The sequence below is a fragment of the Budorcas taxicolor genome, chromosome 15 (assembly GCF_023091745.1).
Source record: "Budorcas taxicolor isolate Tak-1 chromosome 15, Takin1.1, whole genome shotgun sequence".
Taxonomy (NCBI): Eukaryota; Metazoa; Chordata; class Mammalia; order Artiodactyla; family Bovidae; genus Budorcas; species Budorcas taxicolor.
Window position 1 is genome coordinate 49,279,193 of NC_068924.1, and position 24,944 is coordinate 49,304,136.

General features: G+C 44.4%; 1 protein-coding gene across 7 annotated transcripts in view; it reads right to left on the minus strand.

The window, feature by feature from the left end:
- The window catches only part of STIM1 (stromal interaction molecule 1), a 196,731-nt gene that overhangs the window by 6,867 nt on the left and 164,920 nt on the right, over positions 1-24,944 (minus strand). For 5 of the 7 annotated variants that reach the window (XM_052653280.1, XM_052653286.1, XM_052653285.1 and 2 more), the window contains exons 6-11: positions 12,500-12,677; positions 8,030-8,207; positions 3,686-3,853; positions 3,086-3,186; positions 2,560-2,795; positions 1,319-1,411 (exon numbers count right to left, since the gene is read on the minus strand). In XM_052653280.1, coding sequence (XP_052509240.1) covers positions 1,319-1,411; positions 2,560-2,795; positions 3,086-3,186; positions 3,686-3,853; positions 8,030-8,207; positions 12,500-12,677 — 954 coding nt within the window. The remainder of the gene's footprint in view (positions 1-1,318; positions 1,412-2,559; positions 2,796-3,085; positions 3,187-3,685; positions 3,854-8,029; positions 8,208-12,499; positions 12,678-24,944) is intronic. The other 2 variants (XM_052653281.1, XM_052653287.1) reach the window with 1 other exon arrangement.

Here is a 24,944-nt window from a genome sequence, read left to right on the forward strand (position 1 = left end):
TTACTGGAAAGTTACACAGCTATTAAAAAGGCTACTTATGGGAATTCCCTGGTGGTCCAGTGGTTAGGACTTGACACTTTCACTGCCAGGACTCAGGTTCAACCCCTGGGAAACTAAGATCCCATAAGACTTGCAGTGCAGCCAAAAAAAAAGCACTGCTTGAGAAGACTTTTAAAACACAGAAAAAGGCCTATTAAAATGGTCAGGGGAACAAAAGGAAACAGATTTTCATGTACAAGGAATATCTTGAGCAACAGAATATCAAAGACAAGAGTTTGAAACCAGGTCTTTCTATTTCTAGCTGTGACCTGAGTAACTTACTTCCCCATTTTAATTCCTAATTTATAAAATCCTGAAGAATTGTCATGAGGCTTCAAGATAATATTTTTAAAGTACCTGACACAGTTCATGGCACTCAGTAAATGACAGTGGTTATCATTATCTTGACTACATAAAAAATTACTTAAAAATTGACAAACAAAAGACTGCTCAAATATGGTGGGAACTACAGGTGCCTTTTAAAGTCCATATTTACTCTTTTTACTTTCCAAACTTCCTCTAATAAGCATTTATACAACAAATAACCAGCTCCTGGATCAATGCTTCAAATCAGGCTCTTAGAAGATGGTGGCCACCACGCCCAGAGAAGGGGTATATGGGTACCAGGTAACTTAGAGACGTGCTAGAGCATCCCTCTTGGGCTCACTGCTAGATCCAGTTGAAAATGGAATTCACACCTTTGTTTTTTCTCCTCTGCCCTGATAGATGGGCCTCCCTGCCTTCTCCCTAAAGATGGGAGAAAGGGCCAGGTTACACGGATGGCGGAAGCCTTGGAAGGGCCACCAGGAAGAGAGCACAGTTCCATGGTGATGGAGAGCTAGCAAGGTAGGGCCTCTAAATGGCTGGTGGCTTTCAAGACATGAAAGAGGCTTAAGGGGAAGAGGAAACGTGGAATAGAGATGGAGAAAGAGAGACAGAAGGAGAAGCAGAGAAAGAGAAAGGAGGAGGAGGCTCTCTCATTCCTTCTTTCCATCTCAGCCCAGCTAGATGAAGGGCCACTGGGACATCAGTTGAGCTGGGCTGAAAGGAGAAGCCGAAGCCTCCCATCACCATGGCTATTCCCTCTCCAGGCCTCAGCTGAGCAGGCTGATTCTTCTCACCCCCCGAACCCTTCCCTGAAGTTAGTAGGGACTGTAGTGAGGGAACAGAGGAACAGGCAGGGGAGTGATGCAGGCAGGAGAAGGGGCCCGTGGGGTGGGAGTGCTGGTTTAGTCCCCAAAGTCGGAAAAAACAAAAGCCCCAAAGGGGCTCCTCAAACCCGGGTATTTCCAGAGGGACTGATCGTCTGAGCCGGCGGATGCTGAGCAGAGAGAGCGGTCACTGAACCTACGCCCCATCAGCCAGGCAGCATCTAGGGTCCAACAACCAGGCCGAAAGGAGAAGAGAATCGGATTCACCGAGGGCTTCACCCTGCCCCCGTGGGGTAAGGGAAGGGCAGGGAGCAAGGGGGGAATGGCTCAGAGCTCATGAAGGTCCCTCCCAACCCGGAGAACACAGGAGCTCTTTTCTACTTGCTCGTGACCTTAACCTTGTTGGGCCTTTACTGAAAGCCTTGCAAGGCACCAGTCCACAGAAAGAAGTGGCTTGGCCAGAGGCAAACTATGGCTGAAGAAACTTACAAAAACATCCAGCCTGATTAAAGATCTGGCTATCTCAAAGTGAGCCCCTAACCCAGCCCAGCTTTCCACCATCCCCCCTGCATGCATGGGATATGGGCCCAGGACAAGAGCTTTTCCATAAAAGTATATTCTGTTTATCTAAAAGAGACTCTGATCCAGAGAAAAATTCAGCGGGTCAGTAGAGGGTGTGTCCCTTCCTTCACTGAAGAATTCCCACAGAGTGCTGTCTCCCTTGACTCTGCTCTATTCAGCTCTCACCACTCGCAGGGAGAACGGGGAGAGGGAAGACCCAGGACAGAGGTGGGGGGAGGTGGGGATGGCCGAGTTCAGGTGGAAAGCCGGAGATCCCAGGAGATCCCTCCTGGACAAGAATGTCTTTCTGGCTTAGAGGATTCGGGGCTTTATCACTGTAAGGGACTATTGCTTCCTGGGGCCTCACATGAAAAAACAGAAAGAGGCATCATTTATCTACTTAGCAATTAAAAATAAGGAATATAAAATTAAAACAAGTAAAAGCAACAGTCAAAATGAATGCCATTTTTATGTTACAAGTCACTAAAGGAGGTTATTTTTATAAAGGTAGATAGGAACAGAATGGGGGGGAGGAGAATAAAAGGATTAAAAAAACACAAAGAGGGAGGGAGACACACTTAGCACCATAGACCCACAGGGCAGATGGAGGATACAGCAAGGGAAGGCCACTAACAGGACAACTGCAAAGGAATGCCTGGGTGCAGGTTGTGCTTTATGAACCAAGGTAATGAGTTAAATCGTCTTGGCTTCTGCCCCACATCTGGCTTAAGCACGGCAGAGACCAGCAGACTTCTCAATCTGCACATCAAAGCCTCCTTCCCTCATCCCTACCCAAGAGGTCACCTACACTGCATGGACAAGGGTGACACAATCTCCTCATCCATGTCATCCACATCGTCAGTCATGATGAAGTGGGCGGGGTTGGGGCGCGTGCTACCCATCCAGCTGGGGTCTATGTTGAGGGCAGCCACCAGGGAATGGATGCCAGGGTTATTGACAATCTGGAAGCCACAGAGGATCTCAATCTGCTGCCAGCGGTGCAGGCGCTCCCTCAGTGCTGCTGTCACCTCGCTCAGAGCTTGCCTGAAGAGAGAAGAAAGAAAATGGGAGGCATGGGCTGGGCCTAAGCCCCAGGAGAGAGGAGGCATCTTCTCAGAGGAACAAGTTGCAGGGGCGGGGGGCAGTATGTGTATGTAAGAAGCACACTTAAATCATAGACTTAAGAGCAGTGTGGGAGGTAGTTAACGGCTGAGGCAGGAGATCAGAGCTGTACCTCTTCCAGTGAAGAAACAAAATCAGGACTGTAGGCCCTGGACACCCTCCAACTCTGATGGGATGGACATCACCAGAGTTGGGCAGCAGGTGTAACTTACTTAGCTGTTAAGATTTTGTGATCCACATCATCCAGGGAAGAGCTGTGGGCCACGTGGAAGGTGCCAAAGAGAGTGTTTCTCTTCTTTTTTATCTTCTCAGCCTGCAAAGATGAGGCCCTCAGCTTAAAAACAGCAGGGAGTAGAGGTTGGAAAAATGAAAAACGTTATTTTGTGGCTGGCTCCCCCTCCTCCTAGCACAGTTTAGGCGGCATGAGAAAAAGGAAGAGAATATGGGAAAGAAAAATGGAAGCCAACGGGAGAGCAAAGAGTAGGGAAAGAAAGAAAACAGAAGCAATGAGAGAAGCCAAGGGATCCTGACTCCAGGAGTCTGTCCCTGTGTCAGTCTGGGGCCAGCAGAGACTTCCCTCTACCTGCCTCCACTTCGCCTTTCCCAGAAGGCAGGTGGGAGTAGCCCGGCACCCTTCTCCAGAAGCCTGAGGACATTACTAGAAACTGTGCATCAGGAAAAGAAACAAAGCCCAACACCCCGATGTCTCTTTGTCCAACAGAGGGATATAGAGAGGCAGAGAGGAAGAAAAAGGGCAAATGAGGGGGTGGGGCAAGGAGGAGAGAAGAGCGCAGCAGGAGGGCAGGTCTCACCCCCTCCTTGGCCACCAGCAGCTGCTTCTCGGCATTTTGCTTCTTGATGTTGTAGTACTGCACCTCCACCTCATGGGTCAGCTGCAGCCACTTCTGAAGGGCCTCTGGAGCATACCATGAGCTATGCGATTCCAGCTCCTTCTCTGCTTTCCTCAAGGCCTCCCGTACCTGTGAGCCAAGAGGATACAAGTCCTTACTATTACCAAGGCCCTCTCCAATGCCTCCATATGATACATCAGCCTTCTTTTCTTCCATCTCATCTAAGCTTCACCACTCTTACAAGAGGGAGAAAGGGCAAGGATTATTTTCTGTTATCATATATATAAGAAACCAAGCTAAAAAAAAAAGAAACCAAGCTTGGAGAAGGAAAGTAACCTACTCAAGGTCAACATTTAGTAGTGTCAACCAGAAGTTAAATGGAGACTTTTTTTTTTCTTTCTTTTATTTATTTATTTTTTGCTGCCAGACTAGAGGATTCTTTTCTCACATATTAGTCACTTCTCCTGGTCATACAGCCAATGTCAGCAATTTTCCCTGCTCTCATGAGGTACAGGTTATCTCAGTGAATCCTCTTCTTTCTGAGAGCTGGGGTCTATTCTTGGACCCAAGCCCTCACAATGTGGCAAGAAAAGCACTTGGGTGGGAGTCTGGAAATCTGACCTGGTCCCTGGTCTGTCACTCAATTGTGTGACCATGTGCTTCCTAAAGCAGATCTCACTGCTTTAGGTGTAAGGCCTTGTCCCAGGCAAATCCAAATTGTAAGCAAAGTGATGATCTCAGGAGAGAGTGAGCTCCCCATCCTGAGAGGTATGGAAAGAGCTCATGTCAGAAAGACCTTCAAAATGATTGCTACTCCAGGGGGCAATTGGCCAGAACACTCTCCAAAGGCTCCTCTAGCCCAGAGACTTTGTGATTCCCTCACTGATCAGGGTGGGTAGGCTGTAATGGGCACTGTCTACAGGCAAGAAAACAACAAGCAAGCTTACACCTAACATAGGTATTGCCAACAGAGGCCAAGATCAGAAAGGACCAATGTATAAGCAGACATCTCTTCACTGACTTCTAAGCAAGGAGCATAAAATGAAGCAGATGGCCACAAAGCACTTAAATATGAAAGGTCTGGAAAGTACTGTACATACAGAACCCATTATCTATGCTTGAATTCCTTCTATCTCACCCAGGCTACCAGTATAAACAATTCCCCAGCTCCCCCATCTGAACACTGACTTTTCACTGTTCAGAATCCCAGAGAAAGGGGATTGAGAGCAGTCTAGTGTCCAACTTTAGCCCATGGGGAAGTATCCCACAGCAGGTCTGGGGTCCACCCCTGAGCCTAATATAGACCAGGAGGGCCTTAGCTAAGGACAAAACACCTTCATTCCTCTGAGAGCCCATGAGAGGACCAAGCTTCATTGGGTTTTTGTTCCTTGAAAAGGGAACTACAAAATACCCCACTCCTGGCTTCGTAGATTTAAAATAAGGAACAGACACCTTAGCGACTAATACCCTGAGTCTGGAAATGTAGGATGAAGTTCTACATTAAAAGCAGTTGAAGGATTGGGATCAGCTAAAGGGATAATGGAGAGAGAAGAGAGAGCAAGTAGAAGGAAGCATGACAGTTGGGGAGGCACAGGAAAGGGCTGGTCAAACACACTCAAAAATTGTGTGATGAGAGAAACAATTACAAAACAGGGAACAGGGGGATCACGGGTAAAGAGATAGTGACAGACACATCCATTTTCTTTATTGAGCATTTACTGCTGTGCAAGAGAATAGGTAGCTAGGCCAAAGAGTGGAATAAAATGTCCCATAATATCACAATGCTTAGGAGACAAGGCATTGCAAGAAAGAAGGGATCTGACTCAAGCACACAGCCAGTCCTCTCCTCAAGAGAGCTGCAAAACTTAAAGTTATGAGGAGTAGGAGGCCAAAGAGCTAACTTAAAAATGTCCAAGGGGCAGAAATAATCTCATAGTCATTCAGGACTGGGAAGAAATAAATTCACCAGATCTCAATAAAAAGTCAGAAAGCAGAACGCCTGAGAAACAGGGACAAGAGGCTTGGACCAACTCTTACTAAACTACGACCCAGTTCTGACACACTTCAGTCTCTCATTGGCTTGAGATGACCAGATCCTCACCCAGCATACCTATCTAAACTCTGTATCTGACAGAAGATGAAAATCGACTGTGGCCTTTATTACTTTTTATGCACACTATCCAGCATTTACTAAATTACTAGACATGAGAAGAGGCAGGCAAATAGAAGTAATAATCAAGAGGAAAAACAAGCAGTCCCACAAATGATCCAGATGTTAAGAGTTACCCGTCAAGGACTTTAAGACAACTATGACTAAAATGTTAAAGAAAAATATGGGAAAATTCTGGACAGGGAACAGAATCAATAAAAGAGTAAAATCGGCATTCTAGAAAAATACAGTATCTGAGAGTAGGATTCCACTGTATGAGCTAAATACCACAATGTTCTTGGCAAAATACAGGATTAGGGAACTCAAAGACAGACTAAAATAAAATAACCAAACCAAAGCACAGAGGGAGGAAAAAAAGAACAGAACTAAGCATAAGAGACATGTGGAATAGAGTTAAAAGGTCTAACATAAATACTGGATACCCAGAAGGAGAGGCGAGAATGGAGCAGAAGCAACATGTAAACACCACAGTGAATGTGTATTCTGCGGCTTTTGGGTAAAATGCTCTATATGCAGCAATGAGGTCAAATTGATCAGTCATGTTTAAATTTTTATATCCTTACTGATACTTTTGGCTGCTTATTATTGGGAGGGGGATGCTAAAAATCTCTAACTTTGATTATGAAATTTGTCTATTATCCTGTTAGTTTTTCTTAACTTTTGCTTTATATATATATATATATATATATACACACACACACACACACACACACATATATATTTTAAACTATATTATTAGGTATATCCAAATTAAAGGTTGTTATATTTTACTGTTTAATTCACACATTTATCTTACATGAAATGTCCATTTTTGTCTCTAGTAATACTTTTTTCTCTAAGTCTATTTTGTCTGACATTTACATAGCTACCCCTACTTTATTTTCCTTAGTGTTCATCATATATTAATATCTTTTCTCATCTTTTTACTTTTAACTATTTTGTATCCTTATTTCTAAAGCATATCTGTTGTAAACAGCATATAGTTGGGATTTATTTTTTATCCAGTCTGACACTCTTTGCCTTTTAGTTGTTTTCTATAGTCTGCTTACATCATCCAAGTTTCAACATATTTGAAAGGACTGGAACCTGTGGTCAAAGCACATGTTCTTTGAACACAGCAAAGTTAAACTGGAAATCAATGAGAAAGATAAACAGAAGTCCCCAAGTGTTTGACAATTAGGCAACACACTTTTAAATAACCATGGGTCAAAAAGAAATCACAATGGAAGTTAGGAAATGTTTTTAACTGAATCCCAATTTTTTTAATTAGAAGATTCCCAAATAAAGTCATCAATAAATTTATGAAAAGGTATTCAATATTATTGGTCAATAGGAAAATTAAAATTAAAATCACAATAAGATACTATTACATCCACATCATAATGTATAAAATGAAAATGCCTAAAAATACTCAGGCTGTAGCTCAAGTAGAACTCTCACACTATCACTAGTGGCTGTACAGATTAGTACAATCATTCTGGAAAATCACCAATTTCTCAAAACAAATATATGAATGCCCTGTTACATATCCAAAAGAAATAAGTGATGCCCACAAAGAAGTTTTAAAAGAAAACAAACTTGCAAACAACCCAAATATCTATCAATAGGAGAATGGATAAATAATTTATAGTACATCCATACAAGGGATTAACACTCAGCAACAAAAATAAACTAATTTTCACTACGTGCAATAACATGGTTGCCTCTCACAGATATAATGTTCATTTAAAGAAACCAAACACAAAAGAATACATACTGTATAATGCTGTTTACATGATGTTAAAAATCAGGTGAAACTGATCTGGTTTAGAGGTTACGACTGCAGTTACCTTTCGGGTGGAGTATTGACAGGGAGAAAGGGGAAGCAGAAGTGAGCCCTCTGAGTGCTTACGAGATTCTGTACCTTGATGTGGACGGCGACACAGGTACATGCATCTGTAAAGCATGCCAGCTGTATACTTATGATCTGTATATGTAAATACCTCAACTAAGAAGGGACAGAGTAACTTATCACCTGTTATTCACTGTGCTTTCACAACCGCAGTGATCATTTCTGCAACTTTTCCACTACTCTTGGCCAGACCCTTGGCTCCTGCCCTTTGACCCCAGCGCCTCGGGACTGTAGACTCTCCTACCTGCTCCAGCTCCTCCTCGGCATATTTCTGGCGGCTCCGCTCATTCTCCGTGCCCTCCCGCAGCTCCTTCAGCCTCTGGGCTTCCTGCTTGGCAAGGTTGATCTCGTCGCGCAGCTTCTTCTCCAGGTGCACCTTTTCCACCTCCACTGTGCGGTGCTCCTCCTGGGCTTTGTGCAGCCTGGAGACAACACAGGGAGCTGGAGGAGGCCAGGCCAGGCAGTGCCCGCCAGCTTGCCACAGGGCATGGCATCAAGAGGAAGATGAAGCCTCCAGCACTCAGAATATACTCTCCCTACCCTGCCACCTGCCTGGCCCTGGTGAGGCAGCTCAGGACCAACAGCAACCATGGCATTACCCTACTTATCTGGACCATCATTCTGCTGCCAGTAACAAAGGCTGTGAAGCCAAGGTTCCGGGGTATCTGAATCCTTCCTTCTAAGGTGTCAGGGAGACAGTGGAGAGCCTGGAGTGCTGCAGTCCATGGGGTCCCAAAGAGTCAGACACAACTTACTGACTGAACAACAACAAGATGTCTCACATACTCAGATCATAACAATTACTAGTTTACAAGGTCTTCCACATTTGTCCTCCCTGCAGATAATGATATATTGTACAATTATCAGCCTGAGACAGTATGGACACAAAGGCTTAGGAAAGGGAACAAATGGCAGACAGAATTGAGACCAGAATTCCAATCTGTATGTGTTCAAATTGCACATTTACTACCCTTATACCAAGGTATCTGGAAGGTGCAATCAATGTAGAATACCCTGAAACATAGACCAAAGACCCAGGGAAAGCTTGACAGTGAAATATGCTGGGGGTGATGGTCATGGGAGATTTAAGGAAAATGAGAAGGGAACTACTGAGCTGTACCTCTTGGACTCCTGAGTACCTAAATCCCAAAAGCACAGAAATATGAAATTCATGCTAAAGGGGCTAGTTAGGATTTGGGGGAGGCCCTCATGCCCCTGACCGTAAGTTCCCTTCCTAAGCACATTCTTTCTCAAGGGCACCACTTATAATGCAAATATGCCCTTGGACCCACCCACACATTCCCTCTGTTTACTGACAAAATCCTTCATCCATCCAACTAAGCTTCCTTCCTTCTTCCCTTTCTTTGCACTACATTTCTATGTTTATTCATTCATTCATTCATTCATTCATTCACCTATTCCTTCACCTAGTACTTTAAGGTGTCTACTAAATGCCAAGCCCTGTGTGACTCCTAGATATATGGAGATGAGTGAGAAGACTGCCCTTGCCACTGAGGTGCTCATGGCCTAGTCCAATACAGACAAGTAAACAGATAGGTGCACACAGTGTGATAAGTTCTGTAATAGAGAAATAAAGTGTTGGGTAGGCCCAAAGGATGGGGTGGTCAACTCTGCCTGAAAGGAGTAGGGGAAGGTGAGGCCTGGGTTAGACCCAGAAGAAAGAATAAGCATTAGCTGGTCCCTCTGGAAGAGGGAAAGGACTTAGCTACTTCAGGTCTTCCTACCTTAGTAGGAACCACTATGTTACAGGATAAGAGGGGAAAGGAAGAGGAAGAAAATGAGTGATATATGGCTTAGACTTGAGGTACAGAAGAGAAGACAGGCTGCAGAACAAGTAGGGACCACAGAAAAGAGCACTGACCGCTGAGTTAATTAAGCAGGTAAACGGAAGAGGCAGAAACAGAACTGAACCTCTAAAAAAATCCCAAGTCCAGACCTGTCAATGACTGAAGCCTCAAAAGATGTGGTGAACAAATGAGGGAAGAGGAAAAATGCCTAAGCTGCAAGCTTTCTGCTGACAAATTGCAGCCTTCTGTGCACTTTGTCCCTGGAGTGAAAAGGAATTGAACCTCATCGAGGCACTCAGCAGGTGGCGCTATGTGCACAGCTAAAAACAAGTCAGGGGCGCCATTTTCAGCACAATCTCTTTGCCCTGAATATCCTCCTTTATTGTACTCTCCCATGACTCAACTGCTTGAAATCAGAGATTCAATTCTTCACTGAAATATTATCCTCTCTGAAAGCAGCCTCTTCTGAAAAGTCTATGATATGCCTGTCTTCTTCATACAATAGGGAGAATCAAAACTGACCTATTTTGGATGTAATAGCGATGAAGATCAATAAATACTACTGGGTGAAGAAATGAGCTAATAAATGTAAAATCAAGCCTGGGCCCACCTCGTCTCCTTCACAGAAGACTGAGCATCTTGAAGGCGGCAATCAGTTACCATCAGAAGTAAGAAAAGCAGGCAGTCTGACCACAGCTCGGATCTACGCAGCTGTGTGACTGTGGACAAGTCTGTTCCCTGGACCAGGCCTGTTTCTTCCTTTTTAAGTGGGACTCAAAATTCCTGCCTGCCTCAAAGAATTATCTTGAAACCCAGTGAAATCTTAACTGGAATGCACATGTAGCATTACATTTATTCACCCAAAGCATCAGGAACTCTGGAAAAAGCTCTTTGGTGACTGGCAGTGCAGGCCTGCCAAAGTAAGGAGGCACAAAGAGGCACATGGGCCCCTGTGTCAGAGGAGGATATGTGTGTGCACAGGTGTAAGACTGTCGTGGGTTGGGAGGGGTGTGCATTCGTTTCCCAAAGTGCCACAGTGGCCAGTTAGCTCTGGAGGCCTTGGGGAGCAGGGAGGGCTGGGAGTTTAGTTTTATCCCCAAACTTGGAATGCCTCCTGCCTAGATTCTTTGCCTTTGGAATGAAAACAGTACATGTTTTTCAGACAAATGAAGAATGGGGACTGCCCACATAGCAGCATTTAGCCCCCAGTTGGAAAAGTGCCCAGGAACAAGGGGCCCAGCAAAGTAGCCGGGAATCAGCTCAAAGATAAAACTCCTCTTGCCTTCTAAAAGCCCATGGAAACGAATCTGCTACGGGTGCCTTTACTGAGGCAGCAGCCTGTGGTTAAAGAAATTCCTAACTTACTACTTACGGACACTTACCCTCTCCGAGGCTTCATTTCTTCAACTCTAAAACTGGAATAACAATACCTACCTAAGAGGGTTGTGGTAATTACAAACAATAATGTTTAAATGTACTTAACAATATCCAGTTCTTAAGAAACCATTTCCCCATCCTTCCAAAATAAATAAATAAATAAAAATAATAGAAAAGAGACAGACTTCATTTCCTTTTATGTGGATTCCTGCAAAGACTCCCCAACAGGAGTCCCTAGGCTGTCTGAATCATTTTCTGACAAACACTCCTGAAGTAGGCCTCTCCTTTTCTTAAAACCAAAACAAAGCAAACAAGTAAAACACCCACATTGATTCTCTATTGCCTTTTGCATCCTACTAACATGTGGACACGACTGAAGTGACTTAGCAGCAGCAGCAGCAACATGTGAGTCCAAAGGTACCAGGGATCTGGCCTCACTCTACACACTCAACCACAACCACCAGGTTAATCTTTCCTACCCATCTTTCAAGGCCACCTCCTCAGACTCCACATCCATTCATCTCCTGCCTCTGTGCCATTCCAGTCCTTGCAGCTCTCTTCCTATAGGCTGGCACTGAGCCACTGCTCCTTCTTAAGTGCGTGCTCTCTGGCCCAGAAGCAGTGATTTTCTTCCAATTCCCCACACAGACCTGGTTCCTAGATGTCAGAAAGTACTTAGGTTGGCTGGCGGACTGTCACCTTCCCTTCACAGCTAGATCTTCTACAACAGTTCCTAAGCCATGCTTTATTCAAACAGAACCTCAGACTATCAGAGCTAAAATGTCCTGGTATGCTCCTAGTTCAACTCCTTTACATTACTAATGAGGAAATATGTCCCAGAAAGGAAAGGGATTTACCCAGTCATACAACAGTGGGTGCTTCCCAGGTGGTGCTAGTGGTAAAGAATCCACCTGCCAACACAGGAGATGCAAGAGACATGGGTTCAATCCCTGGGTTGGGACGATCCCCTGGAGTAGCAAATGGCACCCCATTCCAGAATTCTTGCCTGGAAGATTCCATGGGCAGAGGAGTCTGGCAGATTACAGTCCATGGGCTGCAAAGAGTCAGACTGAGCACAGCACACATACAACAAGTGAGATTTAGATGCCATATAAGACAGCATGAAAGGTATTAGGAAGATAGGATTGCGAGGTTTCTTTGGGAAAGGACAGTGATTATGTCTACTTCTATGGAAAGGGAAGCAGTCAAGAGGGGGGATGGAGGATGGAATGACCCGACACAAGCCATCCAACCAGGGAAGCTCAAGACCTTCCAGCACCTCCACACTTCTCCCTCTGAAGCTCCAGGGGAGAAAGGATAGAAACAAGCTTCTGCTCTGGGGAGGGATACTTGCCTGTGTGACTGGAACGGCAGGAACCTAGGCTCTGACGCAGTTTTGGGAGGATGACACAGCCTGGGCCACCATGTCAGCAGGGTCTTGGGAGCCAGACGGCCCACATCTCAGGTGGAAACTGGAGGCTCCCAAGAGCTGGCAACACCAGGGTCAGGGGGCAGGAACAGGACCTTACCTTTCCTGAAGGTCATGCAGACTCTGCTCAGCTCGGTGTAAGCCCTCCAGGTCCTTCATCATCTTCTTCATGTGCTCCTTGGAGTAACGGTTCTGGATATAGGCAAACCAGCAGCCACCCACACCAATAACAATAGACACCACCAGCATGAAGTCCTTGAGGTGGTTATGGCGGGTCACTGCCAGAGAGGAAGGGCACAGTGAGTCAGGGTGCCCACTGCCTGCTCAGCCTCACACACTCTGTGTGTCCCCTCCTCCACAAAGCCTTCCCACTCAGGAGGAATTGGTTTCTCTTCTTAGACACACACTCGCCACACTCTGCTTATTTCTCTGCTAGGTCAAGGCCTAGTTTGGAAAGGATGAGAGGCCTTAGAGCAATATAGGAAGCTCACTGGATCACACTTCCCTAATGTGCAGTGAAGAGAACTAGTGCCTTCTCAGGACATCCCAGCCATTCTGGGCTGCAGTGAGCCCATGTGCCCAGATGCAGTGGCTTCTACCCTACAGGGTAATAAACACTAGGAAACTACCGTAGGCAGAAGAGGGATGGCTGGTAAGGATACAAGCAAAGTCACTAGAGCCTGAGGATTGGCTGTGGGCTGAGGTTACTGCAGGAGCTGGGTCTCCCAGACCATGAGGCTATTCTAGGTGCAAGGTACAAAGACTAGATCATATAGAGGTCTGCAGGTCTCATCTACAGAGAGCATTTCTATCTAGGTTGTGGTTCACCCAGAGATCAGGTAGAACAGGAGCAGCATCAGGATGTCCCGGAACGGAGGGCCAGGTCTACCTCCAGAGAACACCTGGCGGCTATTGGTGAAGTGCCAGGGCCCTGTCCACCAGCTGGGGTTCAAAGCAATGCTTTGCTCTGGAGAGAGCAACACTGAAAAGCTAAACAAGGAATAACATCAGAAGATAAGAACAAATGCCATGTCCCAAGAACTGAGCTGACCAGCAGAGGGGCAGTCCTGGAGCCGGAGACTGGGCCACAGCACAGAAGACTGAAAGAGATACCAGGAGGGAAAAAGGCTGCTATTGTATGCCCTGCCTGCACTGTACTCCACTAGAAATAGAGCAGCAATGGCTTAGAAAAGCCCCAGACAAGGGGAAAGAGGTAATGACCTCCTGTGCACACTGGCTCACCTGGTGTTGGGGAAGGGGCGGGGGGACTGACAGGATCTCACTGCCCAGTAAGGGGCTGAGGGGGACCCAAAAGGACCCAGTGGAGCCACAAAGTTGGGGCAGGGTCTAGACAGACAGCAGGAAAAGACACATGTAGCTGAAATTCCACCTCATGAAGCTGATGCCCACTTTGACAAAAAGGGTTATATTCATAGCTCCTCATTGAAAGGCTGAGCAATAGGACATGGGGATGGTGTGAAATCAAGGACAGATTAGCACATGCTATTTCCATCCATGGGAGGGGAGTTACTAGGTCCAGGGTGTAGCCATGTCCTTCACATGTCTATGCCAGACTGTACAGAGGAACTGGTCGCTGCCCTGGTGGCTCAGCTGGTAAAGAATCTGCCTGCAATGCAGGAGACCAGGTTTGATCCCTGGGTCAAGAAGCTCCCCTGCAGAAGGGAATGACAACCCACTCCAGGATTCTTGCCTGGAGAACCCCATGGACAGAGGAGACTGGTAAACTACAGTCCAAGAGGTCACAAAGAGTTGGACATGACTGAGCGACTAACACCTTCACAGAGCAACTAAGGGCCCTCCAACAGCCACCCTCCAGCTTCCTGGAAGGTCTACACTTGCAGCCATGCTCACATCCCCACCCCCCTGTCCTTAGATCACAAGAAGCAATATCTCTGCAGTATAGTGAGTTGCCTTACTTTCTGGAACACACATACCTCCTATCCAGCCTCCACCACAGGCTAGGATACTCTTTGTCTCCTCTGTTTATTAAGGACTTTTCATCTTGGATTCCCAGGGTTTCTCACCTCCAACATCCCCAACATTCCTATCCAAAGTCAAAGATGCTACGTTCCAACAATTTTTCATGTGACTAGCTCCCTCCTCCTATTGCCTCCAATACCTCAAAGCCCTTGAGTTGGGCATACAGATCAGGCGCCAATCATTTCTACTCAGTTCCTTATTCTACCTTGTCCAGATTAATTTGAAACAAGATCCTATTTTTTTCAGCTTCATATTCTCATCCAGCTCATGAATAAAAATATTGAATTACCAGGGACAAGGACAGGATCTATCCATCACCCCCTCTTCTAAGTTAATATTGTTCCACCTATTAGTATCCTCTCAATCTCTTCAGTGAGTTTTGACTCCACTTAAATACATAAGCATTTATCCCCTATATCCTTCTGCCTTGTCAGATGCATAGCTGAAACTCAGACATGCTGCCTGTCAACAGCCTGTGGGCTACCAAGCTTGGTGGGAAGAAAATGAGTCTAATCTGGTTGATTTACTCTGTGGCCGCTACCGATCATCATTTCTCTGTAGGCCAGCACCAAGCACAGCACTGACCAGCACACAGAAGCCACTCAATAAATATTTGTGGGGTTGAATCTTCACTGAAAAGCCTTAAGTGTGATGTCTCCCTCTCTTTAATCCACATAAGAAGGACTTTTTTTTGAAAAAAGGGAAATAGAGAAAACATAAAATGTATCAGATATTTACATTAACATTTCAAAATCTCACAACTAATCTATACAGTAGAGTATTCCCATGTTGAAGACCAGAAAAGTGAGGTTCCATAGAGGCATTGACTTGTCAGAGTCCATGAAAAGTGACAGAGCAGGAATTCAAATCCAGATTTGTTTGACTGCATGGTCTTTCCACTACACCCCACTTTCTCATACTCATGCAGCAGGCATTGTTTCTGCTTTATTACACGCAAACATGTCTCACCAGAGTACACCTATATCCCCTGATCTAGCCCCGGTGCAGCTATAGGAATTCCACGGCCTAAGTTTCCCCCCTCATCCTGCTGGGAGCTGACTGTGGCACTGCCATCAGAGAGTGAAGATCCAAAAGCTGAATGGCCAGGCCTTTGAGGTTAAAAATAAGGCCTCGTGTAGAGAAACTCTTATTTCAACAAAGGAAGCATCTTGCGTGAAGTATTAGGAAGTTTGAGTTCTGTCCTTACCTCTGCCCTAATTTGTTATGAAATTCACTTCCCCCATCTCAGTCTCAGCTTCCTCAGCTGTAAAATGCATTATCACAGAATTGCTAAAAGATTAAATGCCTAGTTGTAAATGAAAGTACTTTGAGGTGTTCAGAGAAATAGATGTGAGAATTGTCAGTTCCTTTCAGTGGGGTCCACAGTCCTAGTTCAGTTCAGTTGAGCCACTCAGTCGTGTCCGACTCTTTGTGACCCCATGGACTGCAGCACGCCAGGCCTCCCTGTCCATCGCTAACTCCCAGAGTTTACTCAAACTCATGTCCATCGAGTCAGTGATGTCATCCAACCATCTTATCCTCTTTCATCCCCTTCTCCTCCTGCCTTAAATATTTCCCCACATCAGGGTCTTTTCAAATGAGTCAGTTCTTCACATCAGGTGGCCAAAGTATTGGAGCGTCAGCATCAGTCCTTCCAATGAATATTCAGGGTTGATTTCCTTTAGGATGGACTGGTTGGATCTCCTTGCAGTCCAAGGGACTCTCAAGAGTCTTCTCCAACACCACAGATCAAAAGCATCATTTCTTTGGTGCTCAGCTTTTTTTATAGTCCAACTCTCACATCCATATATGACTACTGGAAAAACCACAGCTTTGACTAGACGGACCTTTGTTGGCAAAGTAATGTCTGTTTTTTAATATGCTGTCTAGGTTGGTCATAACTTTTCTTCCAAGGAGCAAGCATCTTTTAATTTCATGGCTGCAGTCACCATCTGCAGTGACTTTGAAGCCCCCCAAAATGAAGTCTCTCACTGATTTCACTGTTTCCCCATCTATTTGCGATGAAGTGATGGGACCAGATGCCATGATCTGTTTTCTGAATGTTGAGCTGTAAGCCAACTTTTTCACTCTCCTCTTTCACTTTCATCAAGAGACTCTTTAGCTCTCCTTCACTTTCTGCCATAAGGGTGGTGTCATCTGCATATCTGAGGTTATTGATATTTCTCCTGGCAATCTTGATTCCAGCTTGTGCTTCTTCCAGCCCAGCGTTTCTCATGATGTACTCTGCATAGAAGTTAAATAAGCCTTGAAGTACTCCTTTTCCTATTTGGAACCAGTCTGTTGCTCCATGTCCAGTTCTAACTGTTGCTTCCTGACCTGCATACAGATTCCTCAAGAGGTTGGTCAGGTGGTCTGGTATTCCCATCTCTTTCAGAATTTTCCAGTTTGTTGTAGTCCACACAGTCAAAGGCTTTGGCATAGTCAATAAAGCAAAAGTAGATACTTTTCTGGAACTCTCTTGCTTTTGTGATGATCCAGTGAATGTTGGCAATTTGATCTCTGATTCCTGTGCCTTTTCTAAATCCAGCTTGAACATCTGGAAGTTCACAGTTCACATACTACTGAAGCTTGGCTTGGAGAATTTTGATATCTAAGGGAATCCCTAATGGTTAACTCTATGTGTCACCTTGACTGGGCTAAGGGGTATCTGGATAGATGATAAAGAATTATTTCTGGGTGTGTCTGTGGAGTTGTCTTCATATGAGATTAATATTTGAATCAGTAGACTGAGTTAAGAAGGTAATCTTCATTAATGAGGCTGGGCATCAACCAATTGTCCACATGGCACTAAGGGTCTGAACAGACCCAAAAGGCAGAGGAAGGGCAAATATGCTCTCCAGCTTGAGTTTACACATCCATTTTCCTCTGCCCACCCACATCAGCACTCCTGGCTCTTGGTCTTCAGACTCACAGGGATTCACACACCATCAGCTCCCCTGGTCCTCAGCCTGCAGACTCAGACTGAACCACAACCCCACCTTTCCTGGGTTCCAGCTTATATATGGAAGACTGTGGGACTTCTTGGCCTCCAAGATAGCGTGAATCAATTTTCATAACAAACCTCCTCATATATATATATATATATATATATATATATACTATTGGTTCTGTTTCTCTGGAGAACCCTAATACAAAAATCAATAAACTACAAGTGTCAGGAAAAAAGAAGGAGAAATAGGGAAACTAAGAATCTAGTTTGTGCCTTATTCATGATGTTCTTCTTCCTATCATAACCTGAGTCCCATTCTTCGATTCCTACCACCTTCCCAGCCCACCATAGTTTACAGAGACCTGCCCATTCCTTCTCCTCTGGACTAGGATTCCCTGACCAACCCACTCACTGGACAGCTAAAAACATGTATTTTCTCAAAGATTGCCCTGTGTGCTTTTCAGCTTTCATATCAGTCACCGTGGGTTCCTCAGGACCAGGGCACAAGACTTATTTATCTCTGTAGCCTCACACTTAGCATAGAGCCTGACCAGAGCAGGCACTTAGCAAAGGTGGAAAGGAGGCAAAAAGGAAGAAGAAAAGGAAGTTCTAGCAGGAAAGGGTAGGAACAATATAAAGTGCATACAGAAGGCAAATACCAGCTCCTGGGAACAAGAAGAGTCTGGCAAAGTGGGAATTTGATGTATGATGCAGAGAACCCAGAGCTGGTGCTCTGTGACAACCTGGAGGGATGGGGGTTCAGGAGGAGGGGACACTTGTATGCCTATGGCTGATTCATGTTGATGTATGGCAAAAAAATCACAATATTGTAAAGTAATTATCCCCAATTAAAATAAGTTAAAGAAAGGAAGAAATGTCTGGCGAGCTGTCCTCACAGCCTCTACGGGAACTCAGCTCTCAGAATCCACCTGTCACCAGTGAACTCAGCCACGGAAAAACTACAGAGGTTTCATGACAGCGGGCATGGCCGGCGAGATGAACACAACTAACCCAGGGAAGATGGTTCGGGCCTGGGGAGCCAGAAGGTGGCAAAATTCCCAGCCTGAGTGCTACAAATAGATTTTAGCAAAATGAGGTCAACTGTTAACACAGTCAGGCTTGAGGCAAGGGAGGAGGGTGTAAACAAATGAGATGCTGACATGTGCACAGAGCGCAGAGTGACAGAATTCTCAGGGTGCCAGTTTTCAGGGTGAGAACGTGAGGCTCCAGTGATTATCACGTTCCGGAATCCCCTCTCCCCACGTATTCTATCTGCTTCTCTACTGCCCACAGTCCCCTGTGCCTGACAGATTACAGATACTCACCCCTCACTGCCACAGTAGGTGCTAGGAATTTCTTTTGTCATTTACATAGCCTTCTATGCTGAGGTGTCTGTTTAACCTGTGAGAACTATTTCTGGCCCCTCTTTTCTTCTGATTGTAGCCCCCCAAAAAATGCCTTAGCTGCCCCACCGGTGCACAGATACTACACGGGGAGCAGTTCTCCCCACAGCTAAGCTGAGCCAGACTCTTCCCCTACCTCCCCCAAGCCTGTAGCTCTGGAGAGGCCCAGCCTCCTTCTGTGTAACTTCCACCTCTTCCTTGCTGGGCCTTAAGCTGAGTGGCAATGACAGATGAACAAAGCTGTGTCTACCCTCAAGGAGCTTCCAGTTTAAAGAGTAACAGACAGGGAAACAGACTGTTATACAGAAAGCAGATATAATTACTTTTCTGCGCTCCTGAAACTAACACAATATTGTACTAGTATAATCAATTATACTTTCAATAAGAGAGGGAAATCTGAAATAACAAACAAAAAAGCAGGTACAAAGGGCTGTGGATCCCCAGAGGAAAGTGGAAAGTAAGAGGGAAGGGTTGAGCATGCCCAGGAAGAGGCTGGAAAGGCATCCTAGAGAAGGAACATAACAAAAAGGAGAAAGCGCATAAGAACAGAGCAAGCTGTCCCAGACAGGCAGCCCCTCCCGCTCACTGGTGCCTTCTCCTATTACCTGAGCCACTGTGGAAGGAAAACAAGGTGCAGTCTTTGTCTTTTCTTCTTCACAAGTCCCCCCAACCCCCATGATTACTGTGCAGGCCTCTTTCTGCACCTTTCTCAGTACTCCTAACAGCACAAAGGGCACCCAGCCCTGAGCCCAAGACAGTGATACACACTAACAACAGCAGCTACCACTTAGAGGAAACTGGGACACAGAGAACCTTAGGAATGTGCCCAAGGTCACCAAGTGACTGAATGATAGAGCCAGTCGGTTTGATTTCAGAGCTGGGACTCTTACATCTTGTCTCCTCTAACAGAAGTGGAGGGTGGGATAATACAGTAGAAAAGAGAGCTGAAATATAAGCTAAAAACCTAGGTTTGAGTCATGGCTCTGCTGTTTAAAACTCGCCTCATTTGAGCCTCAGTGAATCATTTGCTGCCATAATGAGAGATCAGCTGAGACCCCAAACTGAGCACTGTCTTTGGGCCTCTGTGTCTCAGAGCACACCTGACACCTGGCCACCGGCACTGTCAGGAGAGCCCCAGCTGGGCCAGCCTAGAGCCAGCTCTGCTGGCGGAAAAGACGGGAAACACCTGCGCTGCTCTGTGGCCCAGGCAGGGAGGGCAGAGCTGTCTTCCTGGTCAGGACTCCAGGCTGAGCCAGTCTGATCCTCCTTCCCTCTTCCCAAGCTCTGAGGCTGCTGCGGGCAGATGGATCCAGTCACTCAGCAGACCCTCCAGCTACGACTGTAAACAAAATTGTGATTTGCAATTTCTCAAGCCTCAGGCCGGCGGTGGGATTTCATTAATACTGGGCAAGGTAGCCACAGCTGGCAACTGAAGCCAGCCCAGGTGCTCAGGGGGTGTTCACTGCAAGCCAGTGGGGAGGCCTGAGATCACAGCCTTAACCAGCTCACCCTGGATGCAGAACCCAGGTCCAAGCTAGCACAGGCCATCACTCTAAATCCTGCATGGGTGCTGGACAGGGAAGAGCACTGGCTAAGGGTTTTAGTCCATGTGCAAATGGGAAAACAGAACCTAGGGGACACAGGTCAAGGGATTCTCTGCAGGCACCCACCAGGGGCGGCCCACTCTTGCAGAAGTCTCCTGGCAAAGAGCTTCCTAGTATCTTCCTTAGGTTCCAGCTGACAATTTCCTAAATTTTTCTTTAAGAAGTATTAGCAGGAAAGTATAAAAAACAATCTCTGTCATCAGGACAGCTGCTGGATTCATCTTAGCTCCCAGGAGGACACCAATTCTGAGTTCTTGAATGAGAGAGCCAGTAAGAGCCTAAATGACCAAGACCATTCCACAGATGAGGGAAGCCAAATCTAAGCAGGAGAAGTGAACTGCCAAAGGTCACATGATAAGACAAGGGCTGAACACAGAAGTCATAAAAGTACAGGATACAGGTAGTAAGGGGAAAGAACAGGCCTCCTATCTTTTACACAGAATCCTTATCAACCAAAGGGTTTCTCCCCCAAATCATGGAATGTCACAGCTGAAAGAAGTCATAAGGATCCTTCAGTTCAGTTGTTTCATGATACAAATCAGCAAATATATACTGAGAAAAACAATCTACACAAAAGTCATACAGTGAGGGGCAATTTTGAAGAGACCAAGGTGCTTCCCTAGGTTTATAAGAAGTTCTCTAAATGGAAGTCTAAAGGTTATAAAAAATCAAGTTGAAATAATGATGATGGTGATGATGGGAGATATAATCCACATACTCTAAAATTCATTCTTTTAAATTAAACAATTCAGTGATTTTAGTGTATTCACAAGATTGTGCAACCATCAGCACAATTAATTTTAGAACCTTCATCATTATCCCAAAAGAAATCCCATACCCATTACCAGCCACTTCCCATTTCCCACTCACTCCAGCCCCTGCCAGCCACCAATCTTAATTTGATCCCTATGGATTTATCTATTCTGAATATTGCATATAAATGGAATCAAATAATACATGTTCTTGTAGCATGTAATCAGAACTTCACTTCCTTTTATGATTGAGTTACATTTCATTGTGTTTATATACTACAACTATTTATCCATTCATCCATCAATGTATATATGGGTTGCTTCCACCTCAGCTATTGTGAATAAAGCTGCTATGTACATGTACTTGTGGGGTACATTCCCAGGTATGGAATCGCTGAGTTATATGGTAACTATGTTTAACTTTTTGAGGAACAATGAGACTATGTTCTAAAGTAGCTGAACCTTTCTCCTTATCACTAGAAATGTACAAGTGTTCTAATTTCTCCACATCCCTGCCAACACTTACTTTCTGTTCTTTCCTCTGTTTTCACTTTTATTGTAGCTATCCTAGTGGATGTGAAGTATCTTCTTAACTATAGCACCTCTGCTCTGCCTACCTCAGAAACCAGTTTTCTGCTGACCTCTGACCTCCTTTACATTAGGTTACAGGCAACCTAGAGGCTAAATGAAATGAGTCTAGGAGAAGATACTCCTGTCCTGGTATCAGCCTAACCCAATTTACTGGGGCTCCCCTTGCTGGCTCTGACCTCCAGGACCCAGTACCATGTTCCCAGGATTCTGATTCTCATGCTCTCTAGACCTAGCTGATTTTTCTTTTTTTTTTTATTTTAATCGGAGGATAATTACTTTACAATATTGTATTGGCTTTGCCATACACTGACATGAATCTGCCATGGGTTTACATGTGTTCCCCATCCTGAAACCCCCTCCCACTTCTCTCCCCATACCATCCCTCTGGGTTATCTCAGTGCACCAGTCCCGAGCACCCTGTATCATGCATCAAACCTGGACTGGCGATTCATTTCATATATGATATTATACATGTTTCAATGCCATTCTCCCAAATCATCACACCATTGCCCTCTCCCACAGAGTCCAAAAGACTGTTCTATACATCTGTGTCTCTTTTGCTCTCTCGCATACAGGGTTATCGTTACCATATTTCTAAATTCCATATATATGCATTAGTATACTGTATTGGTGTTTTTCTTTCTGGCTTACTTCACTCTATATAATAGGCTTCAGTTTAATCCACCTCATCAGAACTGATTCAAATGTATTCTTTTTAATGGCTGAGTAATATTCCATTGTGTATATGTACCACAGCTTTCTTATCCATTTGTCTGCTGATGGGCATCTAGGTTGCTTCCATGTCCTGGCTATTATAAACAGTGCTGCAATAAACATTGGGGTACATGTGTCTCTTTCAATTCTGGTTTCCTCACTGTATATGCCCAGCAGTGGGATTGCTGGGTCATATGGCAGCTCTATTTCCAGTTTTTTAAGGAATCGCTACACTGTTCTCCATAGTGGCTGTACTAGTTTGCATTACCACCAACAGTGCAAGAGGGTTCCCTTTTCTCCACACCCTCTCCAGCATTTATTGCTTGTAGACTTTTGGATAGCAGCCATTCTGACTGGCATGAAATGGTACCTTATTGTGATTTTGATCTGCATTTCTCTGATAATGAGTGATGTTGAGCATCTTTTCATGTGTTTGTTAGCCATCTGCATCTTCTTTGGAGAAATGTCTGTTTAGTTCTTTGGCCCACTTTTTGATTGGGTTGTCTATTTTTCTGGAATTGAGCTGCAGGAGTTGCTTGTATATTTTTGAGATTAATTCTTTTATGGGTTGCTTCATTTGCTATTATTTTCTCCCATTCTGAAGGCTGTCTTTTCACCTTGCTTATAATTTCCTTTGTTGTGCAGAAGCTTTTAATTTTAATTAGGTCCCATTTGTTTATTTTTGCTTTTATTTCCAATATTCTGAGAGGTGGGTCATAGAGGATCCTGCTGTGATTTATGTCAGAGAGTGTTTTGCCTATGTTCTCCTCTAGGAGTTTTATAGTTTCTGGTCTTATATTTAGATCTTTAATCCATTTTGAGTTTATTTTTGTGTATGGTGTTAGAAAGTGTTCTAGTTTCATTCTTTTACAAGTGATTGACCAGTTTTCCCGGCACCACTTGTTAAAGAGATTGTCTTTTCTCCATTGTATAACCTTTTCTCCTTTATCAAAGATAAGATGTCCATAGGTGCGTGGATTTATCTCTGGGCTTTCTCTTTTGTTCCATTGATCTATATTTCTGTCTTTGTGCCAGCCATACTGTCTTGATGACTGTGGCCTTGTAGTAGAGCCTGAAGTCAGGCAGGTTGATTCCTCCAGTTCCATTCTTCTTTCTCAAGATTGCTTTGCTATTTGAGGTTTTTTGTATTTCCATACAAATTGTGAAATTATTTGTTCTAGTTCTCTGAAAAATACCGTTGGTAGCTTGATAGGGATTGCACTGAATCTATAGATTGCTTTGGGCAGCATACTCATTTTCACTATACGGATTCTTTCAATCCATGAACACGGTATATTTCTCCATCTATTTATGTCCCCTTTGATTTCTTTCACCAGTGTTTTATAGTTTTCTATATATAGGTCTTTTGTTTCTTTAGGTAGATATCTTCCTAAGTATTTTATTCTTTTTGTTGCAATGGTGAATGGAATTTTTTCCTTAATTTCTCTTTCTGCTTTCTCATTGTTAGTGTATAGGAATGCAAGGGATTTCTGTGTGTTGATTTTATATCCTGCAACTTTACTATATTCATTGATTAGTTCTAGTAATTTTCTGGTGGAGTCTTTAGGGTTTTCTGTGTAGAGGATCATGTCATCTGCAAATAGTGAGGGTTTTACTTCTTCTTTTCCAATTTGGATTCCTTTTATTTCTTTTTCTGCTCTGATTGCTGTGGCCAAAACTTCCAAAACTATGTTGAATAGTAGTGGTGAAAGTGGGCACCGTTGTCTTATTCCTGACATTAGGGGAAATGCTTTCAATTTTTCACCATTGAGGATAATGTTTGCTGTGGGTTTGTCATATATAGCTTTTATTATGCTGAGGTATGTTCCTTCTATTCCTGCTTTCTGGAGAGTTTTATCATAACTGGAGGTTGAATTTTGTCAAAGGCTTTCTCTGCATCTATTGAGATAATCATATGGCTTTTATTTTTCAGTTTGTTAATGTGGTGAATTACATTCATTGATTTGTGGATATTGAAGAATCCTTGCATTCCTGGGATAAAGCCCACTTGGTCATGGTGAATGATCTTTTTAATGTGTTGTTGGATTCTGATTGCTAGAGTTTTGTTAAGGACTTTTGCATCTATTTTCATCAGCGATACTGGCCTGTAGTTTTCTCTTTTTTGTGGCATCTTTGTCAGGTTTTGGTATTAGGGTGATGGTGGCCTCATAGAATGAGTTTGGAAGTTTACCTTCCTCTGCAATTTTCTGGAGAGTTTGAGTAGGATAGGTGCTACTATCCTACTCTAAATTTTTGGTAGAAGTCAGTTGTGAAGCCATCTGGACCTGGGCTTTTGTTTGCTGGAAGATTTCTGATTACAGTTTCAATTTCTTTGCTTGTGATGGGTCTGTTAAGATTTCCTATTTCTTCCTGGTTCAGTTTTGAAAAGTTGCACTTTTCTAAGAATCTGTCCATTTCTTCCAAGTTGTCCATTACATTGGCATATAGTTGCTAATAATGGTCTTATGATCCTCCATATTTCTGTGTTGTCTGTTGCGATCTCTCCATTTTCATTTCTAATTTTGTTGAT